The sequence below is a fragment of the Poecilia reticulata genome, chromosome 2 (genome assembly GCF_904066995.2).
Source record: "Poecilia reticulata chromosome 2, P_reticulata-male-v2, whole genome shotgun sequence".
Taxonomy (NCBI): Eukaryota; Metazoa; Chordata; class Actinopteri; order Cyprinodontiformes; family Poeciliidae; genus Poecilia; species Poecilia reticulata.
In genome coordinates this window covers 28,170,005-28,190,608 of record NC_088831.1, presented here as the reverse complement: position 1 = coordinate 28,190,608, position 20,604 = coordinate 28,170,005, and the positions used below count along the sequence as shown (strand labels likewise).

The 20,604-nt window shown below is 42.3% G+C and overlaps 2 protein-coding genes across 7 annotated transcripts in view; one reads left to right on the top strand and one right to left on the bottom strand.

Moving 5' to 3' along the window:
- The window catches only part of bcl9 (BCL9 transcription coactivator), a 40,328-nt gene extending 30,518 nt beyond the window's left edge, over positions 1–9,810 (top strand). For 4 of the 5 annotated variants that reach the window (XM_008401047.3, XM_008401062.3, XM_081602507.1 and 1 more), the window contains exons 4-10: positions 1,541–1,854; positions 2,032–2,139; positions 2,253–2,433; positions 3,663–3,750; positions 3,828–6,006; positions 6,437–6,706; positions 7,396–9,810. In XM_008401047.3, coding sequence (XP_008399269.2) covers positions 1,541–1,854; positions 2,032–2,139; positions 2,253–2,433; positions 3,663–3,750; positions 3,828–6,006; positions 6,437–6,706; positions 7,396–8,435 — 4,180 coding nt within the window. In that variant the 3' untranslated portion in view covers positions 8,436–9,810. The remainder of the gene's footprint in view (positions 1–1,540; positions 1,855–2,031; positions 2,140–2,252; positions 2,434–3,662; positions 3,751–3,827; positions 6,007–6,436; positions 6,707–7,395) is intronic. The other variant, XM_081602510.1, reaches the window with a different exon arrangement.
- An 815-nt stretch (positions 9,811–10,625) lies between these two features.
- acp6 (acid phosphatase 6, lysophosphatidic) lies at positions 10,626–20,000 on the bottom strand. 2 transcript variants are annotated; one of them, XM_008401095.3, is made up of 12 exons: positions 19,789–20,000; positions 19,376–19,414; positions 18,078–18,309; positions 17,865–17,993; positions 14,580–14,710; positions 14,389–14,468; positions 13,861–13,948; positions 13,527–13,659; positions 12,423–12,523; positions 12,248–12,340; positions 12,003–12,168; positions 10,626–11,919 (listed from the first exon to the last, which is right to left on the bottom strand). In XM_008401095.3, exons 3-12 carry the CDS (start codon positions 18,300–18,302, stop codon positions 11,788–11,790), a joined length of 1,278 nt encoding a protein of 425 aa, XP_008399317.2. In that variant the 5' UTR covers positions 18,303–18,309; positions 19,376–19,414; positions 19,789–20,000; the 3' UTR covers positions 10,626–11,787. The 2 variants fall into 2 exon arrangements, with proteins under 2 accessions (XP_008399317.2, XP_008399308.2); XM_008401086.3 differs by lacking the exon at positions 19,376–19,414 and having other exon boundaries at positions 19,789–19,997.
- Between the last annotated feature and the right edge of the window lie 604 nt (positions 20,001–20,604).

Below are 20,604 nucleotides of genomic sequence, written 5' to 3'. Positions count from 1 at the left end.
GAAAGATTAGGGTGTGGTGGGAACGTTTCGTGCCAGTTGGATGTTACAACTCCACTGCTCTCCATAAGAGAAGCCGTTTGTGGATGGCCTGTGTCTCCAGTGTGCCCGGGATCAAAGAACCATGCAAAACTATTCACGCCCCTCTGTGTTGTCACATTTGGTCATGTTCTACTCACAACCTCGGTATATTTACAGAGTCTTTTATGTGATAAAGATTAGTGAATAATTGCTAGGTAGGAGAAGAATGATTTTCAAAGTACAAATCTGAAAAGTTTGGCATGCATTTGCAATTATCCCTCCTGAGTCATTGCTTTGTAGAACCGCCCAATTCTCCATGTACAGCTGCAAGTCTTTAAGGTCTATGTCTCCACCGACTCTGCACATGTAGACCCTGGCAGTTTTTCCCCATTTCTCCTTGAAAAATACGCTATTGTATTTAAGTCAGTCGCATTAAGCAATTTATCAATTAATTGCATGCTGAATTAAAGCCAGCATTTCGATGGTTAATATTTTTTCCAAGTGAAATTTTGTTTACAGAGACTTCATAATCCATGGTATTTATGGTTTTGGTTGTGTATGGTTTTATTAATTGTTTTAGTTTGTTGTGTTCTAGATATTTAAATTGTCTTCCAGTTCCAGTGTGGAGTGTTTATAAAATTACATTTATTGGTCTTTGAGAGGAGGAACTTGCATTATTATGCCGTTATTAATATATTACTTAAATAGTCCCAAAACAACAATATTCTCGTTTCTCACAATATTTTATGGGACGATTTTTCGTCCAGTAAAATTTGATATGATGACAGGCCTACACGTGTTATTTTTTTTGCACTGTTTTTGGAACTTTGACTGGTCCGTTTTAATTATGGTATAGTAGGTCAAACTATGTGTTTTGGGTCGTCCTGTTGGAGGTTGACTTCCTATTCAACCACAAGTCATTTGCAGTGTTTTTTTTTCTTCTCCTGGATCTCTCTGAATTGAACTCTGCTGAAGAAAAGCATCCCTACAACATAATGCTGCCACCACCATATTTCACGGAGGGGGTCATGTGTCCAGGGTGGTGCACTCTTTCTTATCAGGTCAACTCACCTTGACACAGTTGGGATCTTCACTTCTGAGCTCCAATTGGTTGACTAGATTTTATTTTGGGGCATCAGGTTGAAGTTGGGTTATTTATCCTCATAAAACGTTTATTTTCCTTCCACTTCACAGTTGGATGTTTCTTTGTTTTATTTCATTTAACTATTAGTTAACCATTTGTACTAAGAACAAATCCTGACCTGTCTCGATCTCGTATTTTAAGTAAAATAAATTGAAGCATGTGGTATAAATGTGGTAAAGGAAATTTTTGAATCGCGCTGTAACTTTGTGCAGCCTTTTTCCAATTCTAGTAAATGACTCGTCATTAAATAGTTAAGATTAATAAACTTTTTTTTTCTCGCCTCCTGCAAATGGAGAGAAAACGTCCCATGTTTTAAACAAAAGGAGAAAATTCCTAAAGTAGGTAATCTGTTTATTAAATCTGTCCTCTGTGTTTCAGCCCTAAACCTAAGACGGAGGCCATGGTACGATCCCCTCCTGTCATGTCCCCCTCCACTGCTGCCCAGATGGACTCTAAAATGCCCAATCAGAGTAAACCGGGGAGCGCGGGCAGCCAATCACAGCCCTCCTCCTGCGACCCCAAAACCATGGGTGCCAAAGCGGCTCAAAATGTGTCTGGGGGAATGGGACTAAAAAACGGCCAGGGCCTGACGTCCGGCCCCAGCTCCAAGGTGAAGGCCAAGAGGGAAAGGAGCACCTCAGTGGAGTCGTTTGAGCAGCCAGAGAGTGGCACGCCCACCAATGAGGACAAAGGTAACAACTAAAATGTTTCAGCTAAGATAAATGCAATGTCAGCGTTTTGATGCAACTACGCGTTTTATTTTTGCAGTTTCCCAGATGTTTCAGTGCAATCTCACTCCTGATAATTTTGGACACTTTTGAACCAAGCTGATGAATGGACTGCATGTGTGTGTGTCTGTGTGTCTACAGATAACAGCAGGGCAAAGAGGATTTGCGTTGCAGAGAGGAGGCAGCCGTACAGTGGAACCGACTGGTGCTCTGGAGGAGAAAGTGATGAAGACGACAGAGGTTTTTTCAGTAAGTCCGGCAACATCCTGGAACATGTGGCTTTCCTTCTGCTGATTACCTAAAGAGTTGAATTTCTTAAGTTTTTACTGTTTCATAAAGTCTCTCTCCACTGTAATTTTTAGATTGTAACTCGAGCGAAGTGAATCCCCAGGACACACATTCTACCTCCAACGCCGGACTCAGTCGCTCCTCCACGCCTTCCCACAATACACTGGGAGGCCAAGGCTCCACAACAGAACCTGCCAGTGGTCAAAAATCAGGCTCAAAACTTGTCTATGTCTTCACCACAGAAATGGCAAACACGTAAGGAAGCGGATAGCTTTTTATTTTTTTAAAGTAGTTTTGATTAATTATAAAAAGACAAATCAGTAAAATCTACACCTTTAGACAATTACATAGTTGATGTTTTAAAGCCATTAGCAAGATTGTTCTGTGAAATTAACCAAGCTCACTTTAGGTAACGTAACACCTACAGAACATGTTTTGGCCAATTCTCTTTGTTGAACAATTTTTTATTGTAAATTATTACTTTGACTAGATAAAATACCGAAAACAGCCATTCACACATGCAATCACATAGTTATTTTGAGTACTTCCAATTTCTTTGACCTGTTTGTCCCTTTTATTTGCATGTTTTCATCAAAACTGAATTTTTGCATTGAAACAAGAATGGAATAATATGATGATTTGAAGTGAATAAGGGCTAAAACATAGTATCTGTAACCATTTTAGTGTAACACATTTTTGTCATTTCCCAGAAAGTATCAGTGAAAAGTAATTTTCAGTTCTGATTGAATGAGTCAGTATTGTGTCTAAGAACACAATGAAATAAAAGTTTGCAAAAATACATAAGTTTGAATGAATAGATATTTTGCCCATTTGGGGAGTTTTCCCAGAGGTAAATGCCCACACATGACACAGATTACAGGATGCTAAAGGTCATAGAGAGTGTAGAATCATGCAAGAAAGATTGGAGAGAGAAAAGTGTCTGTAATAACTGATAATATTAAAAATGTTCACATTTTATTGTTCTGCCATGATCTTTTATTATTGTGCTGCCCTGGTCTCCATTGTGGCTTTTGAATCAGAATCCAAACTCTGGCTTAAATAACATGAGATTAAAACTCAAATGCTTCAAATCAGAATATGTCAAGCGACTTGTCCACTTTAGTGTGCGTTTAAAATGTGTATTTCATTATACCTGTTATATAGGTCCATGTTTCACTATGTAGCTGCTGCATTTTTGCCGGTGTACATTTATTTTGTCCGCAAACTATCTTTCATCCCATCCACGGTCAGAATTGGTTGTTGGTTTGTTTGCAGAAGGTATTTCAAAGAGCAGAACAAAACGTGTGCCTATTCTCCATTAAAACTTTCATCTGTTTTTATTTTTTTACTCGTCTGTGCCTTTTTCAGTGGACAAAACTTAGGTTCACACCTTAGAATTGTGGACAAATGACATGTCTAGTAACATCTGCATCAGCGCTGTGCTATAGCTGATGACTGATATCCGACTGTCTTGTGGTCCTCAGGGCAGCTGATGCAGTTCTAACTGGCCACACAGAAAACATCATTGCCTTCCACATGAAAAACTTCAAGGATAAAGCTCACCTGCTCTTGGTAAGGAATACAAGCTTCAGAGTGTTGCACACTTCAGCTTGTGGTTTAATAACACTTTTGTCACTTCTCTGTCAAAGAACAACGCATCTGGTGTCCTGCGAAATGACTCGAACCCTCCTCAGCAACCTCCGTCCCACGCCCAAGATCAAAGTCACCAGCCAGGATCGAAGCCGTCCTTATCTGGAATGTCGGAGCAAGCACCACCCCAGGCTTCCAGTCAAGGGAGTCAACCCTCTGTTCTCTCGCAGGAGGGATCGTCCTCCGCTGGCACAGAATCCAAAAACATCCCTGGCAGCAGTCCTGGGAACCCTTCAGCCCCTGTTGACCAGGCTCCCGTTGCCCAGCCAGAGGCTGGCCTCAACCCGCCAACATCTGTTGAAGGAGGACCAGGTGGAGGCACGAGTGGATCAGGTTTGACGCCACAGCAGCAGCAGCAGCAACAGCAGCTGGCCCAGGAGCTACTCAACATGGAGGCCAACACGGAAGGCCTGTCCCAGGAACAGCTGGAGCACAGGCAGCGTTCCCTGCAGACCCTACGAGACATCCAGCGCATGCTTTTTCCTGACGACCGCGACGCCCCGCCCCCTGGGCCGCCACAACCCCATGTTGGACCTCACGACGGAGGCCCGGATGGTCCACCTCGGCGACCGGAGCAGGGACCGCTACAAGCCATGATGGCACAGTCTCAGAGCCTTGGACCGCCAGGTGGACCTGGAGGACCTCGTCCACAGGGACCCCCCTTTGGGCCTCCACATGGCCCAAGGGAGATGCCTTTATTTCCCACTGATGACATGGTCCCTCCGGGTGGCCCTGGAGGGCCAGGTGGGTGTGGGGAAGGGGATCAGATGACACCAGAGCAGGTGGCATGGCTGAAGTTACAGCAGGAATTTTATGAGGAGAAGAGGAAAAAGCAAGAAATGCAACACCGACCACTTCCTCCAGACATGATGCATCCTGGTCCACGGGGCATGATGCGAGGCCCCCCGCCCCCTTACCAGATGGGTCCAGGAGAGATGTGGGGGGGGCCAGGTGGTCCACCAGAGCATTACCCGGAGCGAATGGGTATGGGGCCCGGTCCTCGGAGTATGGGCCCTCATATGCAGAGGATGCCTGGCTTCTCCGGCATGATGAATCCTGAAATGGAGGGCCTGCCAAGGCCAGGAATGGGCTGGCCGGACGACATGCCTCCGAGGATGGCAGAAGCCCGAGGCTTCCCCGGGGGGCCCGGAGGAATGTTTCCTGGTCCAGGGGCCCGTGGTGAGCGTTTCCCCAACCCCCAGTCAGTCCAGGAGGCAATGTTCCATCAAGGAATGAGTGGGGAGAAAGGCCTCCCCCCTGGGATGATGATGGATGTTCAACGGATGATGGGACACCAAAGAGGTGGAATGGAACCCGGTAACGGTATGGGAATGTTTCCCAGAATGCCTGTCGATGGCCCTATGAGTCCGTCATCGAGGATCCAAGCGATGGGGGGCAGAGAAATGGGGCCTGAGTTTGGCATTGGGCCAGGTCCTGGCCCAGGGCCTCATATGCATCCATCCAAACTACGAGATGGACCCATGAACATGAGTCCCGACGAAATTATGAGAATGAGAACAGGGGGAGGACCGCCAATGGAGAACATGGTGCCACAAGGCAGGCCGATGCAGGTCCCTCCCTTCCCTGAGCAGACACCAGCAGACTTTCCCATGGGACCAGGGCGGCCCTTCCCTGGGGGCCCTGGAACATTGAGGGGTCCCCATGCAGACCCAGCTTTTGGTCCAGAGCACAGATCAACGCCATCAGGAGGAAATGGCCGCATTAACCACCTTTCCTCCGCTGGTGGTCCGACTCAGGGACAGAGGGGCCGGAAACCAGCCGATCTAAATGTCCAAGCAGGAGGGGGGAACTCCCCTAGTGTCAACCCTCTCAAGTCTCCTCCACTGAGGCAAGTTCAGTCCCCCATGATGGGCTCCCCCTCCGGGAACCTCAAATCTCCTCAAACACCATCCCAGCTCGCTGGCATGCTCAGCGGTCCCGCGGGCCCCAGCGCACCTCCGGCTCCTCCAACATCTGCACCAATGAAATCCCCCCACTCCATGATGGGATCAGCAGGCGCCTCTCCTGTTCACATGAGGTCCCCATCTCTTCCAAACCCCTCTCCAGGATGGGCCTCCTCACCAAAACCACCCATGCAGAGTCCTGGAGTGCCCCCCCAGGGTGGCAAGCCTCCACTAAGCATCACTTCACCAAACATGATGGGGGGCATGGAGCCGGGTATGTGTGTCTTATCTTTATCTGAGATCAGACAGACACAACCTCAGTTTTTTTTTCTTCTCATTTTCATGTAAATTTGTTCTTATTTAGAGTGTTTTAAGTCATTCTCTGATATTTTTGTCACAATTATCATGTATTAAAGGCTTAATGCAAAAATATGTTTAAAAATTCAAAATAAAAGCCTCAAGGTGGTACATCACTTATTCAGAACTAGACCGGGGTGCGGTTGGTTATGGTCCAGTGGCTCCCCCTGCTGGCCACCAACTTGAGGAGCTGTACATCATGTAGAGCCAATCAAAATTTTTAATTCGAAATGGATATGATAAAACTTTTATTTGTTGTATATTGCAAAAAATAATAACATAAAGCAAGCTTCAGTTATTTTGAGCCATTTCTTTATGTCATCTTTGTTCGTTTTGTCTTCTTTTAGGGGGTAACGGGCCTCCCTCGGCTCCTCCCTCATCGGGGGCTCCATCTGGCTCCATGTCCCTCCCAGGAAATGTCCCGTCTGGCAGTCCGTACACCATACCACCGGAACCAACACTCTCCCAGAACCCGCTGTCCATCATGATGTCACGCATGTCCAAGTTTGCGATGCCCAGTTCGACCCCGCTTTACCACGATGCCATAAAAACTGTAGCCAGCTCGGACGACGACTCGCCCCCAGCTCGCTCTCCCAACCTGCCTTCAGTGAACAACGGTGAGTCATCTTCGTCCTGTTTAATATGGGGTTTCAATTTGTTACATGGTAACCATGAACTTCAGTGCATTTTGTTAGGTGTTTTTTTTGTGATAAACCAGGGATCTACAGCCTGTGACTTGCAAGTTTGACCAAACATATTAAGACTTTTTTTGTGCAGCGATCTAGAGCTCAGGAGGTAAAATCTCTTTAAGAAAAACTTTAAATTATAGTCCCCACACATCTGGTCTTTATGAAAGACTAGAAGAAAACCAGACAACTTTTAGAAATCCTGTTAAAGTTGGCCAAAGTCCACCCAGGAATCAAATGTAACAGGAGGTGCTCTGGTAAGATGGTATCAAAATGTAACTCTTTTGGACTACATGCAAACAGAATGCATGTAGACCATGCATTATGTTAAAGTCAAGACCACTTGACCACTGAAGTTCCAATTTGATTGAGCTTGAACTGTTGGACAGAAAGCTGGCAGACACCGAAAGACTAGCTATTGCAGCTAAAGACGGTTCTACACCGAGTTGACTCGGAGGGGATCAACAGAAATGCATTCCACATTTTACTCGCCCCCTAAATATTTTGAAGTTTGTGGTTGTAATGCGACACGTGAAAAGGTTTATGAGCTATGAAAGCGCTGTTGATTAACTGGTTTCTTCTTGTGTTTTTACTGAAAACCAATTTTTCTTGGCCCATAGGTATGGCACTGAATCACCAAGGAAATCCTCGCATGATGGGACCTGGAAACACTGGACCCATGCCTGCGCTCAGTCCTCTGGGCATGAATCCCTTGGGTTCCCAGCCTCTTTCTCATGGCATGCCCCCTCAGATGCCCTCTCCGAATGCCCCCAATATGGGCCCAGGCATGATGTCTCACGGCATGATGATGCAACCAAACCCACAAGACCCTGGTATGCCAAATCCTCAAATGATGCCTCAAGGACGCATGGGTTACCCACACCGAAACCAGGGTTACCCCCTCACACAGTCCCCATCCCAACAAGGCCCCTTCTCCCCACACAATGGCCCAGGCCCCCAAGGCTTCCCTGGTCATTCAATGGGGTTCCAGGGCGAACCGGGACCTATGGGAGGTCGGATGGGGAACATGCCTCATGGGGGAGGGGGTGATGGGGGCATGTGCAAGCCAAACACCCCTGGTGGGCCGGAGTTCAACAACATGCAAGGAGGATTTGGAGATGCAGACCTTCATGAAGTGATGCGGCCGGGAGCATCTGGCATTCCCGAGTTTGATCTGTCCAGGATAATCCCGTCGGAGAAACCCAGTCAGACTCTGTCGTACTTCCCCAGAGGCGGAGGGGAAAACCCCGGGGGTAAACCGCCTCACCCGTCTGGGTTTCCAATGCAGGCCATGATGGCCGACGGTCCACCAAGGATGGGGATGCCCATGCAGGGGATGGGGGGTATGTCTGGTGGACCCGGTGGGGGAATGGGCCCCCAAGACATGCCAATGGGCAACCCAGGTCACAATTCAATGCGACCACCAGGATTCATGGGCCAAGGCATGATGGGCCCTCAACACCGGATGATGTCTCCTGGGGGTCCTGGAGGGATGATGCAGGGGAGACAAATGGCCCACCCAGGTCCCGGTGGCTCACCTAACATGATGATGTCACTACAGGGCATGGGTGGCCCTCCACAACAGACGATGATGATGGGGGGCCAAATGAGGCCTCGTGACATGGACATGGGGTTCAGTCCGGGCCATGGAATGTTCTAATCCAACAAAAACCTTGTAACTAGAATGTTCTTGGACAAAAACATGAGGAAGATGAAAAGGATTACGGAGTGTAGCAAGTATTCAGAAACAGACGGACTCAAGTCAATGAGACGAAACACAAAATGAACGTCATGGAGCGAACCTGTTGCCTAGTGATGTCTTGTGGGGGGACAATTCCAGCTACGGAGACTAAGACGGGGCCTGGTTTGATGTACTTTTTCTCACACAAACATTTAATTTTGACTCAAGAACTCGCAGAATGTACGAGATTGTTGTGCATCAATTTCGCAGAACTGTTCGTGGGGTTTCTTTTGTTTTTGTTTTTTTTGATTATCTGACTGTAAAGATGACTGACATCAAAGAGGAACCAACCTTAAAACTAAAATGTCAGCGTGGAGATGCTACAGTATATGTCAACTTTTTTTCAAATTAAAAAACAAAAAAAAAAATCAACAAAAATTTCACAAAAGTGATATGGAACCAGAGAAAGGAGGAGGAATACTTTGTGCTTTGTGAAGACTTTAGTGGAAATCCATCTTGTCTCTCGCTCCATTGTTTTTTGACTGTTTCTGTACAGTATATACGTGAGGGTGTGTTTGTGTGCTTGACAGATTGTATGTTTGTGTGGTATGTGTGTGTCTGTATGTATAGGCATTCTATCAGTGACCTCTTAACGCCTCTTACCCAGCTTTCATTGGGGTGGAGGAACGCCCCCTTAAAAATACTGTACGGTTTACCATTGGTGGGCTATTCAAATTTTAGTCTATTTTAATTTCCTTTGTAACTCCAGTGTATAACAAACCAAACTATGACCTCATTAAGATAATAGTATTATTAAAAAAAGCACAAACATGGACCATCTGCAGAAAGCGTCTTCTTTTCTGTTTCTAACATGCACTCAGTGTGAGGATCTTGGCAGCTTTGCCGCACCATCAAACTATTTTTGCGCCTAAAACCTTCAGGACTTTGCCGGCGTGAATAACATTACTACTACCCAGACGTGCTATGTGTCTTCTTCTTGTTCCTGTTGTGTTCCTGTTTTGTTTTTTGACTCTCGTTGACTCTGGGTAATAATCATTCCCACAGCAATAATCCATGAAGAGATGATGGTCCGCAGACTGGGACGGGAGCCGCTGAATGCAGGAAGCAGGATTGTCAGGTATTCTAGAGTTAGCGGTAGGTAGATCTGGTTAACTTTTTAGCGAGGCGAGACGCAAGGAAATGTAAACACGTACTGCTTTCCATCCAGTTGACTTCCTCTCTTTTATCTATTGTATAAGCTTGTCATGTGTTTCTCCATTGGCTTTGGTGCAGAAGAGCCTAACCAGGGCTGTTGGTGATGGACTACAAATAAAAGATATTGTTTTGGTATATACATGTTGTCCATGCAGTGTGTGTGCGCTTGTTTCTGTTCATGTGCTCTTGTCATGTGGACTCCAGACGGTCTTTGTCCCTTCTTGCATGTTAAAACGAGCTCACCGGCATTCAGCGGGTACGAGCACAGCAAGTCCAACTAAGAAGCTGCAGCAGCATTGTTGAGGGGATGCATGACGGAGGAAGAGGAAAGCTAGACGAAGCCAAACCAGACCTGTGGCGTATGTTAGTACATGGTTACACATTTGAACAGGTGTTGCCGGTTTGGCCATTCACTGGGACACTTTGTACCTGCCAATGGGACGGTCCATACCTGCTTTGACAGCCAACAATTTACATTATTTTACAGTATAGTCTATTATGATGTGGGATCATTTGATGCAGGGGAGCCCAGGTAGAGTTCTCAAGAGCCACTATTCTGCAGCTTTTAGATGTCATTCAGCTCTGCAGAAGCCTGGTAACGAGCCACTCATTTGATCTTGTGGCTTGGACTTGGGCACCCCTGGATTAATGTTTCCTCATGTCTTTTATTTAAATATTGTATTGGCCTTCAGAGGGGTTAGAGCCAAAACAAGTGGGAATGGAGTATAATGCATCCAGACAATTTAAGTCAAACCTCGTACAATTTAATTATTTTGTACGACTACTTCTGTCAAGTCATGGAAAATATTTAAGCTCAAATAAAATGCAAAAGGTTTAATTTACAAGGATAGAGATGGGTTTCTTTAAAGGGATGAAATGGCAAAGGGAAAATTATTTTTAAACCAAAAGAGCTCTTCACATTAACCTTTATGTAAAAAGAAAAGGAAATTAGGCTCAACACAAAATCTGTATTTTTATTTTGTTCATCCAAACCCGATATTTACAGCTGAAACATGTCACAAGAAGTTTCACCTCATGGATAAAAGGTGTTTCACAGCAACAGTCAAATGTATCAAAGTCGATGTTCACTCAATATACTGTTACTGGAGCTGTAAAGCCATTTGGTAACATTTCACTTTTTGTTTTTCTACATTATACATTTCCCTGATGAATAAAAGCTGTAATCCTGGGGAACAAAGCTTTGATGACACACAAGGGTAATGTACAACAACGCTGTTGCCTTAAGATTTAGCTATACACTAAAAGGTGCAGGAGGAAAACGCCAGCAGTGACATCAACAATTGACCAACAGAGTCCATTGTTCCAATGTGAGAAATTTTCACAAGTGTAAAACAAGACGGCTTGGCAGACATCCCAGCGCATTTCTACCATGATTATGTAGAAGGTAAAGATTGCTCTATATCAGACTTTACAGGCTGCAGTCAGTATTTCAAGTGTCAAACTTCAGGACAATACAATCAGGAAAAAAATCTGAGTAAGTTTGTCTTGCCAAGAAAATATTTTTTATAAAAAAAATTAATTGTAGCTTTAATTTGAATGAACCACAAGATTATATCAGAGACCAAAGTAGATGTCAAAAATCTAACGGCGTCTAAGTGAACATACTTCAAAGTAGCTGTTGAGCATGATGGAGGAGGGATGATGATGTGGGCTAGTTCTGCAGCCACAGTAACTGTTAGATTTTATGGCCGACTCAAAGTGTTCTAAGGTCAGAGGAAAGACGGGGAATACTGCAATAATTCTCTAGGCAGAAAAGAAATGTACATAAAAGGCTTATTTGGTATAATGATGTGAAACTCGACCCCAAATGCATTCAACTGGAACATCGCCTAATTAGTGAAATACCCCTTTGGTTAAAGTCTACAAACATTATACTGATGATGAAGCGGGTACAAATGATTCAATGCAACATTTCTGCTAGAGAGAGCACTTGGTGTAAACACTACACTGCAAAACTTATTGAAATAATCATTAAAACTAGATTTATTGTTACAAGATCAAGTTTTTAACTTGTGTGTGATACCGTGGTTATTGGATGAAGGGGAGCCTGAGTTGCACTCAAAGTTTAAAGAGTGGTTTTGTGTTTCTTGAAAGGTCAGGGTTCAGCGAGTTCTGTGCTTATGCAACGAGAATTGTAGCGTTCAGAGCTTAGCGAGTATGCAGAGAGGACCTGTTTGAACTCCTGCAGGGGGCAGTAGACTCCACTGCAACCTGGTATGTGTTGATCCTGGGGAGCATGAAGCAGACTTGGATGAAAAAAAGACGTGAACATTGTTAAGAGTATTTAGAGGCACTTCTTGCCCTCCTTACCTGACCAATGTATGACACTTTCACAAAGGCATCGCCCGTCTGCCGGCTTTTGTGTAGCTCCAGAGTGATGGAGGCAGCATACGGAGGCCACTTCATGTCAAAGATCTCCAAAGCCATGAGGCACGGGATCAGGGTGGTGTCATGAGCCGAGTACAGGAACAACTTCCTGTTGAGAGAGTGATATTTTAAAAAGACGCATATAATTTCTGTAAAACGTGAGTGTGGTCCATCATGAGGTGTCCAACCTGTTCGCCTCTGCCGAGTTGTCCTGTAGTTTCTTCTCAATGTTTTCTAACAGAACATGGAAGAGGGCTCCCACCGACAGCTGCAGCGCCTCTCTGTTTCAGACACAGCATTTAGGATTTAAAAAATGGCTCAATGAGCATGATGAGCACGCTTCATGTAAATCACTGTTTTGACCTCCTGTTAGGCTCGTAGAGGCTGCACACCATGTCCACAGCTCGCTGTTCCACCTTATTCCTCCAGAAGTTCAGAACCAGCGGGCTGGGAAGGCCGTGCGCCTGACGATTTAAAGAAACAAGTCAGAGGAATTGTTGCGTTGATGTACAGTAAAACAATGCTTCAAAGTTCACATTAAAACTTTTTAAGACTATTGTAACTTTAATCTAAGACACCCATCAATCAAACAAACAAAAAAATCCTTGGCTATTCTGGGGAAAGAAAGTATGTCGGTTTAAACAGATTTTAGCCAACTAGATTTGTTAAATGTACACTCACATCACTTTTTTTAAGATTCTTAAAACTACAATAAGCCATTTTGATATCCTTTGAGGATTCTCAAAACACAGAGAACACAGAAAAACCCATTAATAAACACATTTAAGTTACAGCAAAAGGACTTTTAAAGCCTACTGGGAAAAATCTGATGATTTTTATGAGTTTCAAAGGCCTATAATTTAGATAATTAAATCAGACTTCTTTCCAAATTCTTTTATGGTAAAAACCTCAAATAAATTTTCTTATGCATGCCCACGTGTAGATCCTACACCCAAGAAATACATAAACTACACCACCCAAACATGTTCCTCATAACCACTAATGTTCACTAACATCTCCAAGCTGTTAAAGAAACAGGAAAACTTGTAAAAGAAAAGCTTACAATGGCTGCAGAAACGTTTAAATGTGGCGACTGTAATGACTGATCAAAGTTTGCCCATGAAAGCTGTGACTTTATTTGACCACCTAAAAAAAAAAATTTCTGGTTTTAACTGATTAAATTCAGATACACAACAACGGAAATTGATTCCATGCTGCCTGATGATTTTACTGATTTTGTTAGTTCTTTGTTGTCACAACAACTGGACTTTAAGCTCAACAACATTCCCAATTATGGCTGACAAATAAATGATCAATCTGCAAGTGTCCAAAAAACCTGTTGGACTGCACCAACACATTCAGCAGTTAGTAAGTGTGCAGGCTGAGGTAAGTCTCTGTAATAACTGCCTCTAGACTGAAAAGCCTGTGGTGAGACTCAGTAAAAAGTCACATGGATCACAGTGTCACCTCTCTGGCAACCATGTCATCCCTAATGAGGATGAAGTCGACGTGCTGGTGAGCAGCAATCCCCAGTGCACTCAGGATGCTCTGCAGGTCTTCAGCGACGCCAGGCAGAGTGGACATCTTGGCCCAGCGGGGGCTGCAAAGAAGAAAAAACCCACACACACACACACACAATGTCAGCGGAGAAAAACAGACACACCATGACAACCTGTCAAGGCACCTCCACTCCAGTCTGCTTATAATTTTGTACTGCACATTATTCTAGATTCCAGTTTTGAGTGCACAGAACGGCCTGAGAGTGACGCGGCTCTGTGGCAGGTTGGAAAATTGGACTTACTCGCTGAGGACTTTGAGCAGCTTGCATCCGTGATAGTTAGGGTAGAGAATTTCGGATTTAGCCTCTGCTGTTAGGATGGACACAATATCTACACATCAAGAAGGGGAAAAAGAAAATGGTCAAAACGTATGACAGAGAAAATGAAAAAATGAAGACAAGGTAGTAAAGGAACAAGAAGGAAAGTTACAATTAAGTAAAAGCATAAGGGCACAAGGAAGAACAGATTAAAGAAAGTATGAAAGGTAAAAAAGGCAAGGATAGAATGAATGGAGACAAGAACAGACAAAAACTAAAGTATCCAAAGAACCAATTACAAAAGACATGAAGGACATAGAAGAATATACAAGTCAAGGACAGGACACAGAAAAGAAAGGACGAAAGAACAACATTTAAGACAATCAGAAAATAATACTGGCAAAAACAAGTATTTTATTCATTCTTGTCAAGATCAGTAAATAACTTGAATCTAATCCCAGACTTCTCCAGATTATGTATCTTCTAACATGCATACACAGACGTCTACTCTACCTTTTTGTTTTTGTTTAAAGAGTCCAGCTATAAGGCACTTGGCAGATTCAATAGTCCTTACAATGTTAGTGGAGCGCACGCTAAAAAAACAAAAAACAAATAAAGATGACAAATTAAGCAATAACAGCGGTGTAGAAATCGCTACACATTTAGTCATTAATCTAAAAATCTTCATCATGATCACTACTTACTAGACCTCCGCTGAGCTAAAGGTGGGGCTGAGGAAAGGTGTCTCCTCTATATATTTCTTCCTCAGGGTTTCACCCAGCTCATACAGCTGCTGCATGCCTAATGTGGTCAGCTGACCAGCGAAGGAGCCGCCCTTTAACATGGACAAAAAAAAAAAAAAAAAAAAAAAAGAAAAAGTCAGATACACAGTTTAACCCAGATATTTGAAAACTGCATTTAAATTAAAACATTTCAGTGTTGCGACTAAAAAACTATTCCAGATTTTTTTTATTTTAGTCTTTGTGCCACACAAGTGGGCGTGTCCCAGAAAAAACACTGCCACTTGTTTCTGGAATCTGAACTTCTTAATTCTTAATTTTTTTTCCCCAATGGGGGAAAAAAACAAAACAAACGTCAGCAGCTCTATCACTTTTTGACCACTGGTGTCACTCAGGGCTGTGTGCTTGGTCCACTGCTGTTTTTATTTTATCAAGACTGTGCATCCCACACATTACAAATCCTCAATGATAAATTGGTTTTTGTTGCTCCAGTTATGGGATTGTTGAACTAAGTAAGGAAAGAAGTCAATCAGAGGTAGAGCTGCATAATAATTGAACCGCAGCAGTTATTGTGAAATCAATGTGTGAACAATTTCAATGAAAAGTGACTAATACATTTTGAGAGCTACGGATTCATGCTCATGCCAATTTAGCATGGGGTTGCCGTGACGACACGCATGAATGCAGCGGCTTCTAGCTCTGTTGGTAACACATGGAAAAGAAAGAATAGTTCACTACTATCACCACTATGATGATTTTTACAGCAGCATTTCTTTTATCATGCAGAAGGCTGTTGCAGAGATACGTTTTTATGCACTTGTGAATTTCAGAGGAATTTCAAACATAAAGTCCACACACAGAATAAAAACACACGTTACAGTCACGCCTTTGGATGCATTTCAAGACAGCACCTTCCACACACTGCTTTCTTGTTTGACACAAGAGGTAAGAAAAAAAAAATTCCGTCAAGATGTCAGAAAAAGATTTGCAGAGCTGCACAAGTCTGGTCCATCTTTGGGAACAACATCCAGAGCTCAAAGGTGCTGAGTTCATCCGTTCAAACATGCAAGCGTAGACATAATGGGAATGTTCAGACGTACACAGGGACACAGACCTTCAATTTTGGAGACGCGTCCTGTGGTCTAATAAAACTAAAGTAGAACTGTTTTATGATGACCACGTTTTCACCATTTGGCTCAGAATGTGAACAAAAAAAAAAAGTTTATTGTAAACCAACCTATGTTGGTTCTCATTAAGATGAAAGTTAAAAGTTCATTACTCACAAAAGTGAAGGAGCACTCTTGAGTTCATCCACTTTTTTCTTCCAACCCCATTCCCAACACTCCTTCCAACTTTCCTTGAAGTTCTCCTTCCAAGTCGAACTCTAACTCTAATTAAATGGGTTTGAAGGAGAGGTGGAATTAGGGTTGGAAGGAGGTTTGGTAGGGATGTAGTTGGGGTTGGAAGGAGGGTTGATAGGAGTGTTACAACTAGGGTTGGAAAGAGGGTTGAAATTAGGGTTGGAGTTGGGGCTCCTTCAAAGCCTTAACTCCAACCTTACCTCCACACAGCTGAAAGAGTTGTGTTCTTTATGTGAGACTTGGCAGCTGACATCATCGAGGGGGATACGAGACCAACTTCATTGGTCCATTCGATAGAATAGGAAATAATATCTCTTGAGAGAAGCTTGTCTTGCCACAGCTACAGCTTTGGGTTTACGCCAAAAACTAAAGCTTTGCCCCTTATATCTGTCCCTGTCAGACATGACATGATGAAGAGGAGAAGTCCTGACTAACTGTGGCTCACAATGTTTCATCTTTCTATCAGAACTGCTCCAGCAGGTTCATGGGTTGCTGAATAGGTGGACTGGCTGCTCAACCAGTCTGACTGTAACAGGCAGACGGTAACTTTATTAATGGATCAGTGAATAAAATTATTATCAAAGTACTATTCTTGACTTAAAATCACTCAACATACTGAGCAATTTAGACTGCATCTGGTAATGTCCAGATGCAGTCTTGTTTCACAAAGATTTATCCATATATATCCTGATATTTTTGCAACATCATCCTATTGTTTTTGAATCAAAGCAGATTTTTCCCCCCAAAACATAACTATATCCAGGAAGCACATGTACAAGTTGGGACAAGTGTCTCAATTTGTTTCTACAGCTTGTTTCCTGCCTGCGTCATTCAGCAAACTCATGTGTGATAACAATGAAAAAACTTTGCCTTTTACCCTGGAAAAAGTGGAGTTATGTTAATAAAACCTTTCAGAGCCTCATTTAAAAGAACTGCAAAAAATGACTAGGATGACGATGATTACTTTTCTTACACTCGTAGCAAATGAAATCCTTTTATGTTTTCAGATTTTTCAGCTTTTTGTTTTCAGATTTTTATAATCCTGGGAATGCGGCCCACTTTAAAGCTTTTACCTCACTCTACTGATTTTAGTTGGTTCAGATGTCTCCCAGCTATATTAAAAGAAGATGTATGACCGCCATTAAAAATGTTTTTTCAAGCTATTGCACCCCGATTACTCATTATAATGTATGTCACACAAGTGAAAAAGCAGCAGTACCCACTTGTTACTCAGATTCAAAATCATAAGCAATTTAAATTAGCAACCAGTTTTACTAAAACTCAAAAAGGTCTCAACTTTTCTAAATTCAGCCAAACAGTTAAAACTAAATTTGCTGTGCTACATTTACCCTTCTGGTTAACTTGTGAAGGTTATTTATTGGTGCAGTTTGGCCAATTCCCACCTGAGTAAACCTCAAACATCTCATAGAAAATGCAGCTTTCTTTTTAAAATGGCTTCTAACGTCTGTGTGCTTCATCTAACCTAATTTTGACCGACACCGGAAATGGCTGCCAGTCAGGAAAAAAAATAAATAAATAAAAATCTGCAGAAGATTCCAGCTAACAAATGATTTCGTCAAACATCTAGATAACTGTTCCTAGTTACTTGGTAAACTGAGGAGCCCATAGCGCAGACTGTTAGCATACCAGCACAAAGAGTGAGCATGTAGAAATCTTTCTGGTGTGGGAGGGCAGTTTCTTTATCACCAGCTGATGGTTTAATCCTCAGCCCAAACATGAATATGTGTCCTTAGAGAAGACATTGAGTTTACATGTTGTGACTAGGATGAGATGAGCTTATAGTCTGGATCAACCACAACTACTGTTTCTGTGCGAGTTAACACACCGAAACAAGCTTTGTAGCAAAATGTACAGAGCACCTACTCACACTCAGTATGTTTTTCCGATAATTGTCCTCTAAAGGAGACCGAGGCTGTGGTCCTCCCTTAAGATCCGTCACCACGTAGTTGATGTGTGTGTATGGTGGGGCCTCTAGGAGCGATGGGGTCCACTGAGCCTTTTAAATTCAGACATGAACACATAAATAACAAGATGCAACTGAATGACCAGAAGAAACCCAGAGAAACCTGCAGAGTGTTACCTCCATCACATCTGGTATAGACTTGAGCGGCGTCCGAGCGCCATGACGGAACAAGACCTGGACCTGCTGGAGTTCATACAGAGAAGCAGGGCATGCATCATTTGGGTTTGGGGCTGCGCTTGAAGTGACCGGGTTTGAATCGGTTTTCTGCTGCGACCACCAAATCGAGCCGAAGGCCACTGATACCGAGCCAAACAGGCCTGCTTTGGTCAAAAGGTTCCTCATGGCTGAGCTGCAAACAAAGAACAAAACACAGCAAATAGTCATGAACTCCCAAAATCTTTATGTAGCCTTGATGGAAAGTGGAAGCCATTGAAAGAAAGCCACGTCAAAGAAGCTGCTCTGGTCAGACGAGACCAAAGCTGAACTTTGTGGCCTACAGGAAAGCGAATATTGCACATCACCATGGAAAGATGGACGGAGCTAAACTAGAGTCAAAACTAGAGGCAAAAAACAACAAATTAAAATAACCAATAATAACTACTTTGCTTTGTTTCCCTATATTATCAGAAATTAAACACATAATTCCCTAAAACATTGACGCACGTTATGGAAAAAGAAGTAAATTTTCTGAATACTTATTTCTACTATAAATAATTCAAAACAAGTTTATATTTCATCTTGTGAAATGCTTAAGAAACTGTGGCTCCGTATACTGCCTGATAGGCAACATGCATTGTCTGACAGTGAATATTAAAACCTACATTTGTTGTCCTTTGATTTTCATCAAAAAATATTTGTATTGTTTTATTGCCTGGCACTAACTTGAACTTGGTAAGAAATCTGTTAAAGTTTCCAACTGCATCACTTTTCAGCAGGATGACGAACCTTAATGCACAGCCAGAACAATCCATGTGTTGCAATGGCATAGTCAAAGTCCAGATGTAAATTCTGATCAGAATCTGTGAACTTGAAAATGTATATTTTCAAGTTATAAATTGAAAATATTTAATATTTTCAATCATAAATATTTTTTGGAGCTTAAGCTTTCTTTCATTTCAATCAAGAAAAAAGTTCAAGGTGTATGAATACCGAGACAACAGATTGATCCATAATCGTAAAAATCAATGTTTAATCCTGAAGTGACATTTCCTCTGGAGCACTGTGGTGGCTCATGTCAAAAAAAAAAAAAGATTTCTACATTGCAGTAACTAATCATAAGATACTTCTAAATATATAATTTATAATTCAAATATGCTGTTACCAGTTTTTCTTATTTGCAAATAAACATTCATTTTTTACACAATATACAAAACTATACATGTTTAATTTTCTTAAATTGATTAAGAGTAACCTACCTTGTTTTTAATTTCCTGTCAAATTCAATGAAGGCGAGTCTGAAGAAGCAAAACTTCAGTGAATTTCCACAGCTGTGTAACTTTTATGGTGTTGGAAAGTTTTATGCATGAAAGTTCACGTGTAATAAGTCAACGGCAGGGGGCGTAACTTTCTCTCATCAAATATTGATATTACCCTGTCTGGGTGAATACAGTAAGATTATAACTATTTACACAGCAGTTAGCCAACACACACTATTTCAACACAAAGTCACACCAAAATTAATCCCGTAGTTACGAACACTGAGCTCAAACACACAATAAGTATTTCAAACCATTGCATCACATGATGACAGAGGAGGTTTAGCACTAGTAAAGTAAAGCATAGTGGTAGTACAAGGCATCCCACAGCTGGCTCGACTCATATTACTTACTTTTTGAAAGCTGGGGTGAACTGATAGGCTGCATTCGATACAAAATCCGGCTTTACTTCACATTCGCTCAGGAACTCTGGAGAGGATACCGGCGGACACAGGAAGACATGTCGCCGGGAAATGTAGGCACGTATGCGGCAGTTTACAGTGGCCGTAATCGCAACTCAAAGGCACAATAAACTACATTTCCCGAGGTGGACCAGCATGCGTCATCTTTTTCTTTAAAGATGTCAAGAGCGCGTACAGATGCAAGAAGGTGCGCCGGCGCCCTCTACAGGATATATCTATGTGTACATGTAAATGAAATAATTTGGTGGGATTTTTGTATTACTTTTCTTTGCTTTTTAAAAAAATCTTTCTATAGGGTGTTTTCGTTCACATAAAAGTAAAAATTGTAATTGTTAATTCTCAAACTTACTCAAGTAAATTTATACCGAAACGTATTTGGTATAAAGGATAGTCAAGTACTGATGACTTATAACATCTGATTTATTTTGTAGGGGAAAAAAGTAGTCAGACACACTAAAATATAAGCTCTAAATATAATAATAATAATAATAATAATAATAATAATAATAATAATAATAATAATAATAATAATAATAATAATAATAAAAAAATGAAAAATGAGTAAAACATAACTTTTGTTTAAAAAACAACAACAAACAAATCCACACGGAATAAACACATTTTCAATTTTTTTTCTTTTTACAAATTATTTTATACAAAACTTTTAAATCTAACACTTACAGTAGTTTGTGTACATATGTTAAAACAGTGTGAAGTATTTCCCATGAGCTGTGGGTGTGTCTGATG